This window comes from Oncorhynchus gorbuscha, linkage group LG23 (genome assembly GCF_021184085.1).
Source record: "Oncorhynchus gorbuscha isolate QuinsamMale2020 ecotype Even-year linkage group LG23, OgorEven_v1.0, whole genome shotgun sequence".
Taxonomy (NCBI): domain Eukaryota; kingdom Metazoa; phylum Chordata; class Actinopteri; order Salmoniformes; family Salmonidae; genus Oncorhynchus; species Oncorhynchus gorbuscha.
Window position 1 is genome coordinate 938,641 of NC_060195.1, and position 21,733 is coordinate 960,373.

Below are 21,733 nucleotides of genomic sequence, written 5' to 3' on the forward strand. Positions count from 1 at the left end.
TCCCCAGTCCTCCCCAGCCCTCCCCAGTCCTCTCCAGCCCTCCCCAGTCCTCTCCAGCCCTCCCCAGTCCTCTCCAGCCCTCTCCAGCCCTCCCCAGCCCTGTTCAGCCCTCTCCAGTCCTCTCCAACCCTGTTCAGCCCTCTCCAGTCCTCTCCTGCCCTGTTCAGCCCTCCCCAGTCCTCTCCTGCCCTGTTCAGCCCTCCCCAGTCCTCTCCTGCCCTGTTCAGCCCTCCCCAGTCCACTCCAGCCCTCTCCAGTCCTCTCCAGCCCTGTTCAGCCCTGTTCAGCCCTCTCCAGCCCTCTCCATCCCTGTTCAGCCCTCTCCAGCCCTCTCCATCCCTGTTCAGCCCTCTCCAGCCTTCCCCAGCCCTCTCCTGCCCTTTTCAGCCCTCCCGAGTCCTCTTCAGTCCTGTTCAGCCCTCCCCAGTCCTCTCCAGCCCTCCCCAGTCCTCTCCTGCCCTTTTCAGTCCTCTCCTGCCCTGTTCAGTCCTCCTCAGCCCTCTCCAGGCCTCTCCAGCCCTACCAAGCCCTCTCCAGTCCTCCCCAGCCCTCTCCAGCCCTCTCCAGCCCTCCCAATCTTCTCCAGCCCTCCCCAGCCCCCTCCAGCCCTCTCCAGGCCTCTCCAGGCCTCTCCAGCCCTCTCCAGTCCTCCCCAGCCCTCTTCAGCCCTCCCCAGCCCTCTTCAGCCCTCCCCAGCCCTCTTCAGCCCTCCCCAGTCCTCTCCAGCCCTCTCCAGTCCTCTCCAGCCCTCTCCAGTCCTTTCCAGTCCTTTCCAGTCCTCTCCAGCCCTCCCCAGCCCTCTCCAGCCCTCCCCAGCCCTCTCCAGCCCTCCCCAGCCCTCTCCAGCACTCCCCAGTCCTCTACAGCCCTCCCCAGCCCTGTTCAGCCCTCTCCAGTCCTCTCCAGCCCTGTTCAGCCCTCTCCAGCCCTCCCCAGTCCTCTCCTGCCCTGTTCAGCCCTCCCCCAGTCCTCTCCTGCCCTGTTCAGCCCTCCCCAGTCCACTCCAGCCCTCTCCAGTCCTCTCCAGCCCTCCCCAGTCCTCTCCTGACCTGTTCAGCCCTCCCCAGTCCTCTCCTGCCCTGTTCAGCCCTCCCCAGTCCTCTCCTGCCCTGTTCAGCCCTCCCAGTCCTCTCCAGCCCTCCCCAGTCCTCTCCAGCCCTCTCCTGCCCTGTTCAGCCCTCCCCAGTCCTCTCCAGCCCTCCCCAGTCATCTCCTGCCCTGTTCAGCCCTCTCCAGCCCTCTCCAGCCCTGTTCAGCGCTCCTCAGTCCTCTCCAGCCCTGTTAAGCCCTCCTCAGTCCTCTCCTGCCCTGTTCAGCCCTCCTCGGTCCTCTCCTGCCCTGTTCAGCCCTCCTCAGTCCTCTCCAGCCCTGTTCAGCCCTCCTCAGTCCTCTCCTGCCCTGTTCAGCCCTCCCCAGTCCTCTCCTGCCCTGTTCAGCCCTCCCCAGTCCTCCCCAGCCCTCTCCAGTCCTCCCCAGCCCTCTCCAGTCCTCCCCAGCCCTCTCCAGTCCTCTTCAGCCCTCTCCAGTCCTCTTCAGCCCTCTCCAGCCCTCCTCAGCCCTCCCCAATCTTCTCCAGCCCTACCCAGTCCTCTCCAGCCCTCCGCAGCCCTCTCCAGGCCTCTCCAGCCCATCCCCAGTCCTCTACAGTCCTCTACAGTCCTCCCCAGCCCTCTTCAGCCGTCCCCAGCCCTCCCCAGCCCTCTTCAGCCCTCCCCAGTCCTCTCCAGCCCTCCCCAGCCCTCTCCAGTCCTTTCCAGTCCTCTCCAGTTCTCTCCAGCCCTCTCCAGCCCTCCCCAGTCCTCTCCAGCCCTCCCCAGCCCTCTCCAGCCCTGTTCAGTCCTCACCAGCCCTACCCAGCCCTGTTCAGCCCTCTCCAGTCCTCTCCAGCCCTGTTCAGCCCTCTCCAGCCCTCCCCAGTCCTCTCCTGCCCTGTTCAGCCCTCCCCAGTCCTCTCCTGCCCTGTTCAGCCCTCCCCAGTCCTCTCCTGCCCTGTTCAGCCCTCCCCAGTCCACTCCAGCCCTCTCCAGTCCTCTCCAGCCCTCCCCAGTCCTCTCCTGCCCTGTTCAGCCCTCCCCAGTCCTCTCCTGCCCTGTTCAGCCCTCCCCAGTCCTCTCCTGCCCTGTTCAGCCCTCCCCAGTCCTCTCCTGCCCTCTCCAGTCCTCTCCAGCCCTCTCCTGCCCTGTTCAGCCCTCCCCAGTCCTCTCCAGCCCTCCCCAGTCCTCTCCAGCCCTGTTCAGCCCTCTCCAGCCCCGTTCAGCCCTCTCCTGCCCTGTTCACCCCTCCTCAGTCCTCTCCAGCCCTCCCCCGTCCTCTCCAGTCCTCCTCAGTCCTCTCCTGCACTGTTCAGCCCTCCTCAGTCCTCTCCAGCCCTCCCCAGTCCTCTCCTGCCCTGTTCAGCCCTCCCCAGTCCTCTCCAGCCCTCCCCAGTCCTCTCCAGCCCTCCCCAGTCCTCTCCAGCCCTCCCCAGTCCTCTCCAGCCCTGTTCAGCCCTCCTCAGTCCTCTCCAGCCCTGTTCAGCCCTCCTCAGTCCTCTCCTGCCCTGTTCAGCCCTCCTCAGTCCTCTCCTGCCCTGTTCAGCCCTCCTCAGTCCTCTACAACCCTGTTCAGCCCTCCTCAGTCCTCTCCTGCCCTGTTCAGCCCTCCCCAGTCCTCTCCTGCCCTGTTCAGCCCTCCTCAGTCCTCTCCAGCCCTGTTCAGCCCTCCTCAGTCCTCTCCAGTCCTCTTCAGCCCTCCTCAGTCCTCTCCAGTCCTCCCCAGCCCTCCCCAGTCCCCTCCAGCCCTGTTCAGCCCTCCCCAGTCCTCTCCAGCCCTCTCCAGTCCTCCCCAGTCCTCCCCAGTCCTCCCCAGTCCTCCCCAGTCCTCTCCAGTCCTCCTCAGTCCTCTCCAGCCCTCCTCAGTCCTCTCCAGCCCTCCTCAGTCCTCTCCAGCCCTCCCCAGTCCTCTCCAGCCCTCCTCAGTCCTCTCCAGCCCTCCCCAGTCCTCTCCAGTCCTCCCCAGTCCTCTCCAGCCCTCCCCAGTCCTCTCCAGCCCTCCCCAGTCCTCTCCAGTCCTCCCCAGTCCTCTCCAGTCCTCCCCAGCCCTCCCCAGTCCTCTCCAGCCCTCCCCAGCCCTCCCCAGTCCTCCCCAGTCCTCTCCAGTCCTCCCCAGTCCTCTCCAGTCCTCTCCAGCCCTCTCCAGTCCTCTCCAGCCCTCTCCAGTCCTCTCTCCCCAGTCCTCTCTCCCCAGTCCTCTCCAGCCCTCTCCAGCCCTCCCCAGTCCTCTCCAGCCCTCCCCAGTCCTCTCCAGCCCTCCCCAGTCCTCTCCAGCCCTCTTCAGTCCTCCCCAGTCCCCTCCAGTCCTCTCCAGCCCTCCCCAGTCCTCTCCAGCCCTCCCCAGTCCTCTCCAGCCCTGTTCAGACATGTACACCATCGGCTTGTCTTGACTGCCGACCGCCAGCTTTAAACCATCTCTAGCTTTACAGCTATTCTCTCTCTTTCTCAAATCAAATCAAATGTATTTGTCACATACACATGGTTAGCAGATGTTAATGCACCCCCCCCTCTCTCTCCCCATCTCTCTCTGTCCCTCTCCCACTCACCATTTCTCTCTCCCTCTCTCTCTATCCCTCTCTCTCCATCTCTCTCCCCATCTCTCTCCCCATCTCTCTCTCCCCATCTCTCTCTCCCCATCTCTCTCTCCCCATCTCTCTCTCCCCATCTCTCTCTCCCCATCTCTCTCCCCATCTCTCTCTCTCCATCTCTCTCACCATCTCTCTCTCCCTCTCCCCATCTCTCTCTCTCCATCTCTCTCCCCATTTCTCTCTCTCCATCTCTCTCCCCATCTCTCTTTCTCTCTCAGGCAGGCAGTGAGCCTAACAGAGTGCTGCACCTGCAGAATGACTGCATGGACATGAGGTGCAGAGAATGTGCATGTTTTCTCTGTGACCTCATGTGTCTGTGATAGTGATTGGAACCACACCTCCAATGATTCGTATTAATAGTAGAATTAGGAGAGAGAGTGCCGGTATGGTCCCTTTGAACCAGTTAAACAGAGAACCAGACACGGACCACTGCCTGTCCAGCTCTCTCTCTCTCTCTCTCTCTCTCTCTCTCTCTCTCTCTCTCTCTCTCTCTCTCTCTCTCTCTCTCTCTCTCTCTCTCTCTCTCTCTCTCTCTCTCTCTCTCTCTCTCTCTCCTTCTCTCTCTCTCTCTCTCTCTCTCTCTCTCTCTCTCTCTCCTCTCTCTCTCTCTCTCTCTCTCTCTCTCTCTCTCTCTCTCTCTCTCTCTCTCTCTCTCTCTCTCTCTCTCCTCTCTCTCTCTCTCTCTCTCTCTCTCTCTCTCTCTCTCTCTCTCTCTCTCTCTCTCTCTCTCTCTCTCTCTCTCTCTCTCTCTCTCTCTCTCTCTCTCTCTCTCTCTCTCTCTCTCTCTCTCTCTCTCTCTCTCTCTCTCTCTCTCTCTCTCTCTCTCTCCTCTCTCTCTCTCTCTCTCTCTCTCTCTCTCTCTCTCTCTCCTTCTCTCTCTCCTTCTCTCTCTCTCTCTCTCTCCTCTCTCTCTCTCTCTCTCTCTCTCTCTCTCTCTCTCTCCTCTCTCTCTCTCTCCTTCTCTCTCTCCTTCTCTCTCTCTCTCTCTCTCTCTCTCTCTTCTCTCTCTCTCTCTCTCTCTCTCTCTCTCTCTCTCTCTCTCTCTCTCTCTCTCTCTCGCTCTCTCTTGCTCTCTCTCCTCTCTCTCTCTCTCTCTCTCTCTCTCTCTCTCTCTCTCTCTCTCTCTCTCTCTCTCTCTCTCTCTCTCTCTCTCTCTCTCTCTCTCTCTCTCTCTCTCTCTCTCTCTCTCTCTCTCTCTCTCTCTCTCTCTCTCTCTCTCTCTCTCTCTCTCTCTCTCTCTCTCTCTCTCTCTCTCTCTCTCTCCTTCTCTCTCTCTCTCTCTCTCTCTCTCCTCTCTCTCTCTCTCTCTCTCTCTCTCTCTCTCTCTCTCTCTCTCTCTCTCTCTCTCTCTCTCTCTCTCTCTCTCTCTTCTCTCTCTCTCTCTCTCTCTCTCTCTCTCTCTCTCTCTCTCTCTCTCTCTCTCTCTCTCTCTCTCTCTCTCTCTCTCTCTCTCTCTCTCTCTCTCTCTCTCTCTCTCTCTCTCTCTCTCTCTCTCTCTCTCTCTCTCTCTCTCTCTCTCTCTCTCTCTCTCTCTCTCTCTCTCTCTCTCTCTCTCTCTCTCTCTCTCTCTCTCTCTCTCTCTCTCTCTCTCTCTCTCTCTCTCTCTCTCTCTCCTCTCTCTCTCTCTCTCTCCTTCTCTCTCTCTCCTTCTCTCTCTCTCTCTCCTTCTCTCTCTCTCTCTCTCTCTCTCGGGAGCCACCTGCCTGCCGCTCCTGCACCCTCTTAGAGGCATGGTGGCCTGGAGAAGGAAGGCATGTGCCTGTCCTGCTGACTGGATGACACACACACACACACACACACACACACACACACACACACACACACACACACACACACACACACACACACACACACACACACACACACACACACACACACACACACACACACACACACACACACACACACACACGCCCACACACACACCTGAAACCCTTCAGCAAAATGACTAATCATATTCTGAGAAGGCAGACATAATAGGTGTCGAATGGCCTGCATTACAATCCTTCTGTTACCGGTTAAATATGACACATGTCCTGTTACCGGTTAAATATGACACATCTATATTACTGGGAACGACAGAAAAAAATGCAGCTCAATCATCGCACCCAACGCTTTGGGAAAGGAAAACTGTCAAATAAATAACCAGGTTTCAAATGTAAAAGTTGTTGCAGAAGATGTTGCTCTTGGCCCGTGCAAACAAAACCGCACCAAGTTCACATGCAATTGTTGGACGCTCACCGAATCTGCTGTGGTCCTGTCTTGTCCCGTACACGGTCCCGTTGGGGAATATCTCCAGCTGGAATCCGGTTCGACAATACAGCTGCCTCCGCCGCAGAATCCCTTTAAGGTGCTCGAAATCTGTCAGCGAGCCTCGCTGTAACCTCCCATCGATCTGTCCCAGCCTTTCATCCAGTAACCCCGCTGGCGCCTCTGCCAAGGGCATACTTCCTAGTGCGGGGAAACTCTGTAAATCCAAGTCGAGTGTACCTAGAAAGCCCCCAACCTCCGCCATGGCGCAAAACTGACGGGATCTGATAATGCAATTAAAATATCAGTTGAATCAAGGAAGCAACATACAAAGTCAAATCCCATGCGCAGGTATGCTACCCGATGTAATGCGTCATCCAGCCTTTGTTTTGTGTCGCGCTGCCTCGGTCTCGTCCTGATGCCGCTGTAGGATCACTAGTCTTCTGAACTAACAATCCCAGACAGCTACTCTTCACTCCGGCAGGCTGTAGCAGGACAACCTCCCTGCTCGGCTCTCTGTGGCTTTCTGCTGATAAAACCACCACGGAACCAAGAGCAGGAAACTCTGGTGAGAGTTTGTGGTGCATTGAAATAACGAACAGATTCCGGAATGAAAGCCGCAATCATCATTAAAACACCGATGGAAGTTGACACAGAGTTGATCAACTACATGTTTCACTGCATCAGGCTACCAATGAGTCCGTTCACAATCCATCCATATAGAACTCTTAAAATAACTCTTCACCGTTTGGACCGCAGGGGGGTGCCTCTATTATCTCTAAGAAAGTCAAGAAGCTCCGTCCTAATGTCTTTTGCGGATTTCAAACAGAAAATCTCCGTTCAACTCGGTCCCATTTTATAACGGTGCAGCCAGTCAGTCATTAACTCTGTCTTCTGTTCTGAGTGATATTCGAGCCGCTGGAATTTAGAATTGGAAGTTTGGATGAAAGCGTTTATATCCACCTCCTCTCTCTCTCTCTCTCTAACCTGCCTCTCTTTCTCTCTCTCTCTCTCCCCCCTCTCTCTCTCTCTCTCTAACCTGCCTCTCTTTCTCTCTCTTTCTCTCTCTCTCTCTCTCTCTCTCTCTCTCTCTCTCTCTCTCTCTCTCTCTCTCTCTCTCTCTCTCTCTCTCTCTCTCTCTCTCTCTCTCTCTCTCCCTCTCTAACCTGCCTCTCTCTCTCTCTAACCTGCTCTCTCTCTCTCTCTCTCTCTCCTCTCTAACCTCCCTCTCTAACCTGCCTCTCTCTCTCTCTCTAACCTGCCTCTCTCTCTCTCTCTCTCTCTCTCTCTCTCTCTAATCTGCTTCTCTCTCTCTTTTTCTCGCTCTCTGTCTGTCTGTCTGTCTGTCTGTCTGTCTGTCTGTCTGTCTGTCTGTCTGTCTGTCTGTCTGTCTGTCTGTCTGTCTGTCTGTCTGTCTGTCTGTCTGTCTGTCTGTCTGTCTGTCTGTCTGTCTGTCTGTCTGTCTGTCTGTCTGTCTGTCTGTCTGTCTGTCTGTCTGTCTGTCTGTCTGTCTGTCTGTCTGTCTGTCTGTCTGTCTGTCTGTCTGTCTGTCTGTCTGTCTGTCTGTCTGTCTGTCTGTCAGCAGGTGCTTCCTCGTGCTCTCCCTGGGCTCCGCTGTAGCCCGAGATCAGCTGCCAGATACATACAATGCGGAGCTGGCTCTGGTGCTGCCTTACAAGAGGAGACATTGGGTGGGGGGAAATTATCATCTTTGATGACAGTTCAACAGCTACATACACTGAATTTACAAAACATTAGGAACACCTTCCTGATATTGAGTTGCACCCCCTTTTGCCCTCAAAACAGACTCAATTAGTCGGGGAAATTGACTAAAATGTTGAGTACAATGCTTGCCCTTCGTGTTCGCTCACATACCCTACAATTCTGTATCTCTTTGTGGCTTACTTGTATACAGGTAGATGAGAAAAGCCACATTCCTGATTGGCAGATGAGTGGCAACACTGATTAGAAGCACCTGCTGCTCATTGGTTGTTCTTTATAAATGCTGTTTTGAATTAAAATATAATAGTACTTACACACTGAAGGCTGTAAAGCCACAAGGTCTGTGTACGTTATGTAGTGTTGTGGTGTCTCTCTTTATGTAGTGTTGTGGTGTCTCTCTTTATGTAGTGTTGTGGTGTCTCTCTTTATGTAGTGTTGTGGTGTCTCTCTTTATGTAGTGTTGTCTCTCTTTATGTAGTGTTGTGGTGTCTCTCTTTATGTAGTGTTGTGGTGTCTCTCTTTATGTAGTGTTGTGGTGTCTCTCTTTATCTAGTGTTGTGGTGTCTCTCTTTATGTAGTGTTGTGGTGTCTCTCTTTATGTAGTGTTGTGGTGTCTCTCTTTATGTAGTGTTGTGGTGTCTCTCTTTATGTAGTGTTGTGGTGTCTCTCTTTATGTAGTGTTGTGGTGTCTCTCTTTATGTAGTGTTGTGGTGTCTCTCTTTATGTAGTGTTGTGGTGTCTCTCTTTATGTAGTGTTGTGGTGTCTCTCTTTATGTAGTGTTGTGGTGTCTCTCTTTATGTAGTGTTGTGGTGTCTCTCTTTATGTAGTGTTGTGGTGTCTCTCTTTATGTAGTGTTGTGGTGTCTCTCTTTATGTAGTGTTGTGGTGTCTCTCTTTATGTAGTGTTGTGGTGTCTCTCTTGTGTTTTGTCCTTTATTTTTCTCCCCACAGGAGACCTTTTTTGACCTTCTGGTAGGTCGTCATTGTAAATACGAATTTGTTCTTAAAACCTCTTAAGGACTGGACACTTCTTTTCTCCAATTTCCACCTAAAATGACATACCAAAATCTAACTTCCTGTTGCTCAGGACCTACAATGACATACCCAAATCTAACTTCCTGTAGCTCAGGACCTGAAGCAAGGATATGCATTTTATTGATGCCATTTGAAAGGAAACACTTTGAAGTTTGTGGAAATGTGAAATTAATGTAAGAGAATATTACATCTAGTAAAAGATAATACAAAGAAAAAAAACGATTTTTTTTGTTTGTTCCATTATTTTTTAAATGAGGCGACACTGTGTGTGTGTGTGTGTGTGTGCACCGGTTTAGACTGATCCAATGAACCCTTGTATTTCTGTTCAAAATGTTGTATCAAGACTGCTCCTAAAGGGCCTAATTGGTTTATTAATAACTTTTCCAGTTCATAACTGTGCACTCTCCTCAAACAATAGCATGGTATTAGTTCACTGTAATAGCTACTGTAAATTGGACAGTGCAGTTAGATTAACAAGCATTTAAGCTTTCTGCCAATATCAGACATGTCTGTCTAAATTCAGTGTATGAAGCTGTTGAACTGTCATTGTTTTTATGTCATCAAAGATTATAATTTCCCCCAATGTCTATATACAGGAAGTACCAGGTAATAACATGGTTATATACAGGGAGGTAATAACATGGTTATATACAGGAAGTACCAGGTAATAACATGGCTATATACAGGAAGTACCAGGTAATAACATGGTTATATACAGGGATGTAATAACATGGTTATATACAGGAAGTACCAGGTAATAACATGGTTATATACAGGGAGGTAATAACATGGTTATATACAGGAAGTACCAGGTAATAACATGGCTATATACAGGAAGTACCAGGTAATAACATGGTTATATACAGGAAGTACCAGGTAATAACATGGCTATATACAGGGAGTAGCAGGTAATAACATGGCTATATACAGGGAGTAGCAGGTAATAACATGGCTATATACAGGAAGTACCAGGTAATAACATGGTTATATACAGGAAGTACCAGGTAATAACATGTTATATACAGGAAGTACCAGGTAATAACATGGTTATATACAGGAAGTACCAGGTAATAACATGGCTATATACAGGGAGGTAATACCATGGTTATATACAGGGAGTACCAGGTAATAACCTGGCTATATACAGGGAGGTAATAACATGGCTATATACAGGGAGTAGCAGGTAATAACATGGCTATATACAGGGAGTAGCAGGTAATAACATGGCTATATACAGGGAGTAGCAGGTAATAACATGGTTATATACAGGGAGTAGCAGGTAATAACATGGTTATAAACAGGAAGTACCAGGTAATAACATGGTTATATACAGGGGGTACCAGGTAATAACATGGTTATATACAGGAAGTACCAGGTAATAACATGGCTATATACAGGAAGTACCAGGTAATAACATGGCTATATACAGGGAGGTAATAACATGGCTATATACAGGAAGTACCAGGTAATAACCTGGCTATATACAGGGAGGTAATAACATGGCTATATACAGGAAGTACCAGGTAATAACATGGCTATATACAGGAAGCACCAGGTAATAACATGGCTATATACAGGAAGTACCAGGTAATAACATGGCTATATACAGGAAGTACCAGGTAATAACATGGCTATATACAGGAAGTACCAGGTAATAACATGGCTATATACAGGAAGTACCAGGTAATAACATGGCTATATACAGGAAGTACCAGGTAATAACATGGCTATATACAGGAAGTACCAGGTAATAGCATGGCTATATACAGGAAGTACCAGGTAATAACATGGTTATATACAGGAAGTACCAGGTAATAACATGGTTATATACAGGAAGTACCAGGTAATAACATGGCTATATACAGGAAGTACCAGGTAATAACATGGCTATATACAGGGAGGTAATAACATGGTTATATACAGGAAGTATCAGGTAATAACATGGTTATATACAGGGAGGTAATAACATGGTTATATACAGGAAGTATCAGGTAATAACATGGTTATATACAGGAAGTATCAGGTAATAACATGGTTATATACAGGGAGGTAATAACATGGTTATATACAGGAAGTACCAGGTAATAACATGGTTATATACAGGAAGTACCAGGTAATAACATGGTTATATACAGGGGGTACCAGGTAATAACATGGTTATATACAGGAAGTACCAGGTAATAACATGGCTATATACAGGAAGTACCAGGTAATAACATGGCTATATACAGGGAGGTAATAACATGGCTATATACAGGAAGTACCAGGTAATAACCTGGCTATATACAGGGAGGTAATAACATGGCTATATACAGGAAGTACCAGGTAATAACATGGCTATATACAGGAAGTACCAGGTAATAACATGGCTATATACAGGAAGTACCAGGTAATAACATGGTTATATACAGGAAGTACCAGGTAATAACATGGCTATATACAGGAAGTACCAGGTAATAACATGGCTATATACAGGAAGTACCAGGTAATAACATGGCTATATACAGGAAGTACCAGGTAATAACATGGCTATATACAGGAAGTACCAGGTAATAGCATGGCTATATACAGGAAGTACCAGGTAATAACATGGTTATATACAGGAAGTACCAGGTAATAACATGGTTATATACAGGAAGTACCAGGTAATAACATGGCTATATACAGGAAGTACCAGGTAATAACATGGCTATATACAGGGAGGTAATAACATGGTTATATACAGGAAGTATCAGGTAATAACATGGTTATATACAGGGAGGTAATAACATGGTTATATACAGGAAGTATCAGGTAATAACATGGTTATATACAGGAAGTATCAGGTAATAACATGGTTATATACAGGGAGGTAATAACATGGTTATATACAGGAAGTACCAGGTAATAACATGGTTATATACAGGAAGTACCAGGTAATAACATGGTTATATACAGGAAGTATCAGGTAATAACATGGTTATATACAGGGAGGTAATAACATGGTTATATACAGGAAGTACCAGGTAATAACATGGTTATATACAGGGAGGTAATAACATGGTTATATACAGGGAGGTAATAACATGGTTATATACAGGGAGGTAATAACATGGTTATATACAGGCAGGTAATAACATGGTTATATACAGGGAGGTAATAACATGGCTATATACAGGAAGTACCAGGTAATAACATGGTTATATACAGGGAGGTATATCATGGTTATATACAGGAAGTACCAGGTAATAACATGGTTATATACAGGGAGGTAATAACATGGTTATATACAGGGAGGTAATAACATGGCTATATACAGGAAGTACCAGGTAATAACATGGTTATATACAGGAAGTGCCAGGTAATAACATGGTTATATACAGGGAGGTAATAACATGGTTATATACAGGGAGGTAATAACATGGTTATATACAGGAAGTACCAGGTAATAACATGGTTATATACAGGGAGGTAATAACATGGTTATATACAGGGAGGTATATCATGGTTATATACAGGAAGTACCAGGTAATAACATGGTTATATACAGGAAGTACCAGGTAATAACATGGTTATATACAGGGAGGTAATAACATGGTTATATACAGGAAGTACCAGGTAATAACATGGCTATATACAGGGAGTACCAGGTAATAACATGGCTATATACAGGAAGTACCAGGTAATAACATGGCTATATACAGGAAGTACCAGGTAATAACATGGTTATATACAGGGAGGTAATAACATGGCTATATACAGGAAGTACCAGGTAATAACATGGTTATATACAGGGAGGTAATAACATGGTTATATACAGGAAGTACCAGGTAATAACATGGCTATATACAGGAAGTACCAGGTAATAACATGGTTATATACAGGAAGTACCAGGTAATAACATGGTTATATACAGGGAGGTAATAACATGGTTATATACAGGAAGTACCAGGTAATAACATGGCTATATACAGGAAGTACCAGGTAATAACATGGTTATATACAGGGAGGTAATAACATGGCTATATACAGGAAGTACCAGGTAATAACATGGCTATATACAGGGAGTACCAGGTAATAACATGGCTATATACTGGGAGGTAATACCATGGTTATATACAGGGAGTAGCAGGTAATAACATGGTTATATACAAGGAGTACCAGGTAATAACATGGTTATATACAGGGAGGTAATAACATGGCTATATACAGGGAGGTAATAACATGGCTATATACAGGAAGTACCAGGTAATACCATGGCTATATACAGGGAGGTAATAACATGGCTATATACAGGAAGTACCAGGTAATAACATGGTTATATACAGGGAGGTAATAACATGGTTATATACAGGAAGTACCAGGTAATAACATGGCTATATACAGGAAGTACCAGGTAATAACATGGTTATATACAGGGAGGTAATAACATGGCTATATACAGGGGAGTACCAGGTAATAACATGGCTATATACTGGGAGGTAATACCATGGTTATATACAGGGAGTACCAGGTAATAACATGGCTATATACAGGGAGTATCAGGTAATAACATGGCTATATACAGGGAGGTAATAACATGGCTATATACAGGGAGTACCAGGTAATAACATGGTTATATACAGAAAGTACCAGGTAATAACATGGCTATATACAGGGAGTACCAGGTAATAACATGGCTATATACAGGAAGTACCAGGTAATAACATGGTTATATACAGGGAGTACCAGGGAATAACATGGTTATATACAGGAAGGTAATAACATGGCTATATACAGGGGGTACCAGGTAATAACATGGTTATATACAGGGAGTACCAGGTAATAACATGGTTATATACAGGAAGTACCAGGTAATAACATGTTTATATACAGGGAGTACCAGGGAATAACATGGCTATATACAGGGAGTACCAGGTAATAACATGGTTATATACAGGGAGTACAGGGAGTACCAGGTAATAACATGGCTAATAACATGGCTATATACAGGAAGTACCAGGTAATATACAGGAAGTACCAGGTAATAACATGGTTATATACAGGGAGTACCAGGGAATAACATGGTTATATACAGGGAGGTAATAACATGGCTATATACAGGGAGGTAATAACATGGTTATATACAGGAAGTACCAGGTAATAACATGGTTACATACAGGAAGTACCAGGGAATAACATGGTTATATACAGGGAGGTAATAACATGGCTATATACAGGGAGGTAATAACATGGTTATATACAGGAAGTACCAGGTAATAACATGGCTATATACAGGGAGGTAATAACATGGTTATATACAGGAAGTACCAGGTAATAACATGGCTATATACAGGAAGTACCAGGTAATAACATGGCTATATACAGGGAGGTAATAACATGGTTATATACAGGAAGTACCAGGTAATAACATGGCTATATACAGGGAGTACCAGGTACTAACATGGCTATATATAGGGAGGTAATAACATGGCTATATACAGGAAGTACCAGGTACTAACATGGCTATATACAGGGAGGTAATAACATGGCTATATACAGGGAGGTAATAACATGGTTATATACAGGGAGGTAATAACATGGTTATATACAGGGAGGTAATAACATGGCTATATACAGGAAGTACAAGGTATTAACATGGCTATATACAGGGAGGTAATAACATGGTTATATACATTGAGTACCCGGTAATAACATGGCTATATACAGTGAGTACCAGGTAATAACATGGCTATATACAGGGAGGTAATAACATGGCTATATACAGGGAGTACCAGGTAATAACATGGCTATATACAGGGAGTAGCAGGTAATAACCTGGCTATATACAGGGAGTACCAGGTAATAACATGGTTATATACAGGGAGTATCAGGTAATAACATGGCTATATACAGGGAGTACCAGGTAATAACATGGCTATATACAGGGAGTACCAGGTAATAACATGGTTATATACAGGAAGTACCAGGTAATAACATGGTTGTATACAGGGAGTACCAGGTAATAACATGGCTGTATACAGGGAGTACCAGGTAATAACATGGCTATATACAGGGAGTAGCAGGTAATAACCTGGCTATATACAAGGAGGTAATAACATGGCTATATACAGGGAGTACCAGGTAATAACATGGCTATATACAGGGAGGTAATAACATGGCTATATATAGGGAGGTAATAACATGGCTATATACAGGAAGTACCAGGTAATAACATGGCTATATACAGGGAGTACCAGGTAATAACATGGCTATATACAGGGAGTACCAGGTAATAACATGGCTATATACAGGGAGGTAATAACATGGCTATATATAGGGAGGTAATAACATGGCTATATACAGGAAGTACCAGGTAATAACATGGCTATATACAGGGAGTACCAGGTAATAACATGGCTATATACAGGTAGTACCAGGTAATAACCTGGCTATATACAGGGAGTAGCAGGTAATAACCTGGCTATATACAGGGAGGTAATAACATGGCTATATACAGGAAGTACCAGGTACTAACATGGCTATATACAGGGAGTACCAGGTACTAACATGGCTATATACAGGGAGGTAATAACATGGCTATATACAGGGAGGTAATAACATGGCTATATACAGGGAGGTAATAACATGGCTATATACAGGGAGGTAATAACATGGTTATATACAGGGAGGTAATAACATGGTTATATACAGGGAGGTAATAACATGGTTATATACAGGGAGGTAATAACATGGTTATATACAGGGAGGTAATAACATGGTTATATACAGGGAGGTAATAACATGGTTATATACAGGGAGGTAATAACATGGTTATATACAGGGAGGTAATAACATGGTTATATACAGGGAGGTAATAACATGGTTATATACAGGGAGGTAATAACATGGTTATATACAGGGAGGTAATAACATGGCTATATACAGGGAGGTAATAACATGGCTATATACAGGGAGGTAATAACATGGTTATATACAGGGAGGTAATAACATGGTTATATACAGGGAGGTAATAACATGGCTATATACAGGAAGTACAAGGTAATAACATGGCTATATACAGGAAGTACAAGGTAATAACATGGCTATATACAGGGAGGTAATAACATGGTTATATACATTGAGTACCCGGTAATAACATGGCTATATACAGGAAGTACCAGGTAATCACATGGCTATATACAGGAAGTACCAGGTAATAACATGGCTATATACAGGAAGTACCAGGTAATAACATGGCTATATACAGGGAGTATCAGGTAATAACATGGCTATATACAGGAAGTACCAGGTAATAACATGGCTTGAAGCTGCAGCTGCAAGTTTAAAGTGGTTTGAACTTTGAATCTCAACACGAGGTGGAGATGATAAACACCCCTTCTGCACAATGGGGCGGCAGGGTAGCCTAGTGGTTAGAGCGTTGGACTAGTAACCGGAAGGTTGCGAGTTCAAACCCCCGAGCTGACAAGGTACAAAACTGTCGTTCTGCCCCTGAACAGGCAGTTAACCCGCTGTTCCTAGGCCATCATTGAAAATAAGAATTTGTTCTTAACTGACTTGCCTGAAGGTAAAATAAAATATAAATAAAATAAACAACCACAGGTACGGCTGATTAGCTGTTCTAATTAAAGATCTTCGAAAAGTGAAATTGAGTTGGACCATCCTGGTACTCTGCTCAAACCATCGTATTTTGCTAATCTCATCACCCCACTGGGAAACCATCGATACGGCTGGATAGCCGCTTCAAAGAAGCATCTTCAAGAATGAATGTAAGGAAAGTTCTGGACAACTATAGAGAAGGACAAAAGCAGAAGACTTGTCGGAACCATTTCGGACAATCGGAAGACCTTCTAGCGTGCTGCGAAAAGTCCCAACTCCCTTTTTAAGGCCTAGTGGTTAGAGCGTTGGGCCAGTAACCGAAAGGTTGCTGGATTGAATCCCCGAGCGGACAAGGTAAAAATCTGTCATTCTGCCCCTGAGCAAGGCAGTTAACCCACTGTTCCCTTGGCACCGAAGACTTGGATGTCGATTAAAGCAGCCCCCCCGCACCTCTCTGATTCAGAATGCTGAAGACACATTTCAGTTGAACAACTGACCCCATATTTCCTTTATTTTTTATCCCCTTTTCTCCCCAGTTGTTAATAGTTACGATCTTATCTCATCGCTACAATTCCCGTACGGGTTCGGGAGAGACAAAGGTCGAAAGCCATGCGTCCTCCGAATCACAACCCAACCATGCTTCTTCACACAGCGCGCATCCAACCCGGAAGGAAACACCGTGCACCTGGCGAACTGGTTGAACTGATGACCCAGGTTACTCACTCAACCAACTGGAATGGATACCAATAGTGTTGGATCTGTGCCATCCACTTGTATTGATCTTCACTAATGCTGCAGGGCTTCGCTCCAAAACAATCCAAAACAATATCAGTTCCCTTCGGCTGTAGTGACCATGACATTGTGGCAATAACAAGGAAAATCAAAGTGCCAAACATTGGGCCTAAAGTCGTTTAAAAGAGACACAAATCTGATCCGATCTGACGCACACTGATGACCTCACACACAAAACTTTTCCTTTTTTATTGAAGACGTCTGATGTGTATGAGGAAGTGAATCCAGACGCAGCATTGGAAGTATTTGTAAAACTATTCATGCCAGTTGTTGACCAGCACCTGTTAAGAAACTAACTGAGACAACTGTTAGAGCCTCCTGGATTGATGATGAAGTCAAACGTTCAAAGAAATGATTCAAAAGAGGTGGCAAACAAGTCAAGCTGCTCAGCTGATTGGTTGACATACTGTACATTTAGACATTTTGTGACTAAACTTAAGAACTTTAAGAATATTACCAAACCAAGAAAAATGAAATAAAACACAATGGAAATAGACTGAGGTCTTTAAATTCAGAATACCCAATTCATATCCATCATTCATTGAAGTTGATTGGTCATTTATAAGGATGTCATAAGGTGAATGCACCAATTTGTAAGTCGCTCTGGATAAGAGCGTCTGCTAAATGACTTAAATGTAAATGTAAAAATTTATAACACAACCTTTCGATATTAGCCAATCATTTCAATAACTTTTTCACTAGTAAAATGGAAAAGCTCAGAAGTGAAATGACATCATTGAACAGTGAGCCATCGTGTCTTTGTATCTAGTAAATTACTGTTTTGAATTTGGTCAAGTTAGTGTGGGAGAGGTGGAACAACTATTGTTATCCATCAATAATGATACTCCACCAGCTTCACTCATTACTCAAAGTGGGACAGGAAGGTCAACACAATCTCCTTCAGTTTGGCATCAGCTGTCGCTAAGATGGTGGTGAGCAGGGCCTGTTGCTGGCTTGTCCCAAGGAAGGCCTTCTCAAACCTGATGATCTTGGAAGGGTCCATCTTGTCAAAATGACCTATGTAAGGGGTCAGAGTCACCCTAACTAGCCCTGGTTTTAGTCTGATAGGGGTCAGAGTCACCCTAACTAGCCCTGGGTTTAGTCTGATAGGGGTCAGAGTAACCCTAACTAACCCTGGTAATAGTCTGATAGGAGTCAGTGTAACCCTAACTAACCCTGGTAATAGTCTGATAGGAGTCAGTGTAACCCTAACTAACCCTGGTAATAGTCTGATAGGAGTCAGTGTAACCCTAACTAACCCTGGTAATAGTCTGATAGGAGTCAGAGTAGCCCTAACTAACCCTGGTAATAGTCTGATAGGAGTCAGTGTAACCCTGGTTATAGTCTGATAGGAGTCAGTGTAACCCTAACTAACCCTGGTAATAGTCTGATAGGAGTCAGAGTAACCCTAACTAACCCTGGTTATAGTCTGATAGGAGTCAGTGTAACCCTAACTAACCCTGGTAATAGTCTGATAGGAGTCAGTGTAACCCTAACTAACCCTGGTAATAGTCTGATAGGAGTCACTGTAACCCTAACTAACCCTGGTAATAGTCTGATAGGAGTCAGTGTAACTAACCCTGGTAATAATCTGATAGGAGTCAGTGTAACCCTGGTTATAGTCTGATAGGAGTCACTGTAACCCTAACTAACCCTGGTAATAGTCTGATAGGAGTCAGTGTAACCCTAACTAACCCTGGTAATAATCTGATAGGAGTCAGTGTAACCCTGGTTATAGTCTGGTAGGAGTCAGTGTAACCCTAACTAACCCTGGTAATAGTCTGATAGGAGTCAGTGTAACCCTAACTAACCCTGGTAATAGTCTGATAGGAGTCAGTGTAACTAATCCTGGTAATAGTCTGATAGGAGTCAGTGTAACCCTAACTAACCCTGGTAATAGTCTGATAGGAGTCAGTGTAACCCTAACTAACCCTGATAATAGTCTGATAGGAGCCAGTGTAACCCTAACTAACCCTGGTAATAGTCTGATAGGAGTCAGTGTAACCCTGGTTATAGTCTGGTAGGAGTCAGTGTAACCCTAACTAACCCTGGTAATAGTCTGATAGGAGTCAGTGTAACCCTGGTTATAGTCTGGTAGGAGTCAGTGTAACCCTAACTAACCCTGGTAATAGTCTGATAGGAGTCAGTGTAACCCTGGTTATAGTCTGATAGGAGTCAGTGTAACCCTAACTAACCCTGGTAATAGTCTGATAGGAGTCAGTGTAACCCTAACTAACCCTGGTAATAGTCTGATAGGAGTCAGTGTAACCCTAACTTACCCTGGTAATAGTCTGATAGGAGTCAGTGTAACCCTAACTAACCCTGGTAATAGTCTGATAGGAGCCAGTGTAACCCTAACTAACCCTGGTAATAGTCTGATAGGAGTCAGTGTAACCCTGGTTATAGTCTGGTAGGAGTCAGTGTAACCCTAACTAACCCTGGTAATAGTCTGATAGGAGTCAGTGTAACCCTGGTTATAGTCTGGTAGGAGTCAGTGTAACCCTAACTAACCCTGGTAATAGTCTGATAGGAGTCAGTGTAACCCTAACTAACCCTGGTAATAGTCTGATAGGAGTCAGTGTAACCCTAACTAACCCTGGTAATAGTCTGATAGGAGTCAGTGTAACCCTAACTAACCCTGGTAATAGTCTGATAGGAGTCAGTGTAACCCTAACTAACCCTGGTAATAGTCTGATAGGAGCCAGTGTAACCCTAACTAACCCTGGTAATAGTCTGATAGGAGTCAGTGTAACCCTGGTTATAGTCTGGTAGGAGTCAGTGTAACCCTAACTAACCCTGGTAATAGTCTGATAGGAGTCAGTGTAACCCTGGTTATAGTCTGGTAGGAGTCAGTGTAACCCTAACTAACCCTGGTAATAGTCTGATAGGAGTCAGTGTAACCCTGGTTATAGTCTGATAGGAGTCAGTGTAACCCTAACTAACCCTGGTAATAGTCTGATAGGAGTCACTGTAACTAACCCTGGTTATAGTCTGATAGGAGTCAGTGTAACCCTGGTTATAGTCTGGTAGGAGTCAGTGTAACCCTAACTAACCCTGGTAATAGTCTGATAGGAGTCAGTGTAACCCTGGTTATAGTCTGATAGGAGTCAGTGTAACCCTAACTAACCCTGGTAATAGTCTGATAGGAGTCAGTGTAACCCTGGTAATAGTCTGATAGGAGTCAGTGTAACCCTGGTAATAGTCTGATAGGAGTCAGTGTAACCCTGGTTATAGTCTGATAGGAGTCAGTGTAACCCTAACTAACCCTGGTAATAGTCTGATAGGAGTCAGTGTAACCCTGGTAATAGTCTGATAGGAGTCAGTGTAACCCTGGTAATAGTCTGATAGGAGTCAGTGTAACCCTGGTTATAGTCTGATAGGAGTCAGTGTAACCCTGGTAATAGTCTGATAGGAGTCAGTGTAACTAACCCTGGTAATAGTCTGATAGGAGTCAGTGTAACCCTAACTAACCCTGGTAATAGTCTGATAGGAGTCAGTGTAACCCTGGTAATAGTCTGATAGGAGTCAGTGTAACTAATCCTGGTAATAGTCTGATAGGAGTCAGTGTAACCCTGGTTATAGTCTGGTAGGAGTCAGTGTAACCCTAACTAACCCTGGTAATAGTCTGATAGGAGTCAGTGTAACTAACCCTGGTAATAGTCTGATAGGAGTCAGTGTAACTAACCCTGGTAATAGTCTGATAGGAGTCAGGGTAACTAACCCTAGACCAACTTCATCTGTCTCCACTACAGAGAGGTGATAACCTGAGTCATGTCCTCCTGCTCCTTTAACAGAGAGGGGAACAGAACATACAGGGTTATCTCTGAGGACCCCAAACCTGCTCCTCTAACACTGCTAGACCTGTATGGAGTGTCTCCTGCTGTGGTTATTCCACGACCTCCCACGGAGGTCCTCTCACCCTCAGCAGAGCAGAGAGAGAGACAGGAGTTCATGTGAAGAAAAAGAAAGCAAGAACCTCGATCCCAGAAGAAGAAAGAAGGAGGATGAGAGGAATTAAATGATATCATCTGTTCTTATTTTACCTTTTGTCTAGCGAGCGACACGTGGCGGAAAATGATCTCCTCACTGAGTTATTTGCAGAGCTGGATCTGTTATCCTTGTTATTATATTCCGTAGCAGAGACATAACAGCCGAGGTCTCCTCTTAGACACAGGTGGTCCCTCCGCCTCGACACACACGCAGGCACACACGCACACAACGAAGACTGTGTTCAGGGCCATGCTGCGCTGGGGTCACGGGTTGGAGGAAGAAGTGGGGTGGGGTGAAGACACGGACAGATGCATGTGAATTTAGCTAAGGGTGTTACATTTCAGCACCTGCTTTCCTTGGCCTGTTAGCCCAGCTGGCTGGTCACAGTGTGTAGAGATAGTGATAATTCATCTGGCCTTCAGCTTTAGAGGAGCCGTGTGCACGGAGGAACACCGTCTAAAACCGACATTTGTTCAACAAATTACTCACATATGTTTTTCTCTGAAGAGAGAGATAGGAGGAGAGAGATAGGAGGAGAGAGATAGGAGGAGAGAGATAGGAGGAGAGAGATAGGAGGAGAGAGATAGGAGGAGAGAGATAGGAGGAGAGAGATAGGAGGAGAGAGATAGGAGGAGGAGAGGTAGGAGAGAGAGAGAGAGAGAGAGAGAGAGAGATAGGAGGAGAGAGATAGGAGAGAGAGAGGAGGAGAGAGAGAGGAGGAGAGAGATAGGAGGAGAGAGAGAGGAG

General features: G+C 46.0%; 1 protein-coding gene across 2 annotated transcripts in view; it reads right to left on the reverse strand.

Annotated features, from left to right (window-relative positions):
* Positions 1-6,910, reverse strand: part of fgf16 (fibroblast growth factor 16) — a 33,636-nt gene extending 26,726 nt beyond the window's left edge. For both annotated transcript variants that reach the window (XM_046325093.1, XM_046325092.1), the window contains exon 1: positions 5,861-6,910. In XM_046325093.1, coding sequence (XP_046181049.1) covers positions 5,861-6,134 — 274 coding nt within the window. In that variant the 5' untranslated portion in view covers positions 6,135-6,910. The remainder of the gene's footprint in view (positions 1-5,860) is intronic.
* Between the last annotated feature and the right edge of the window lie 14,823 nt (positions 6,911-21,733).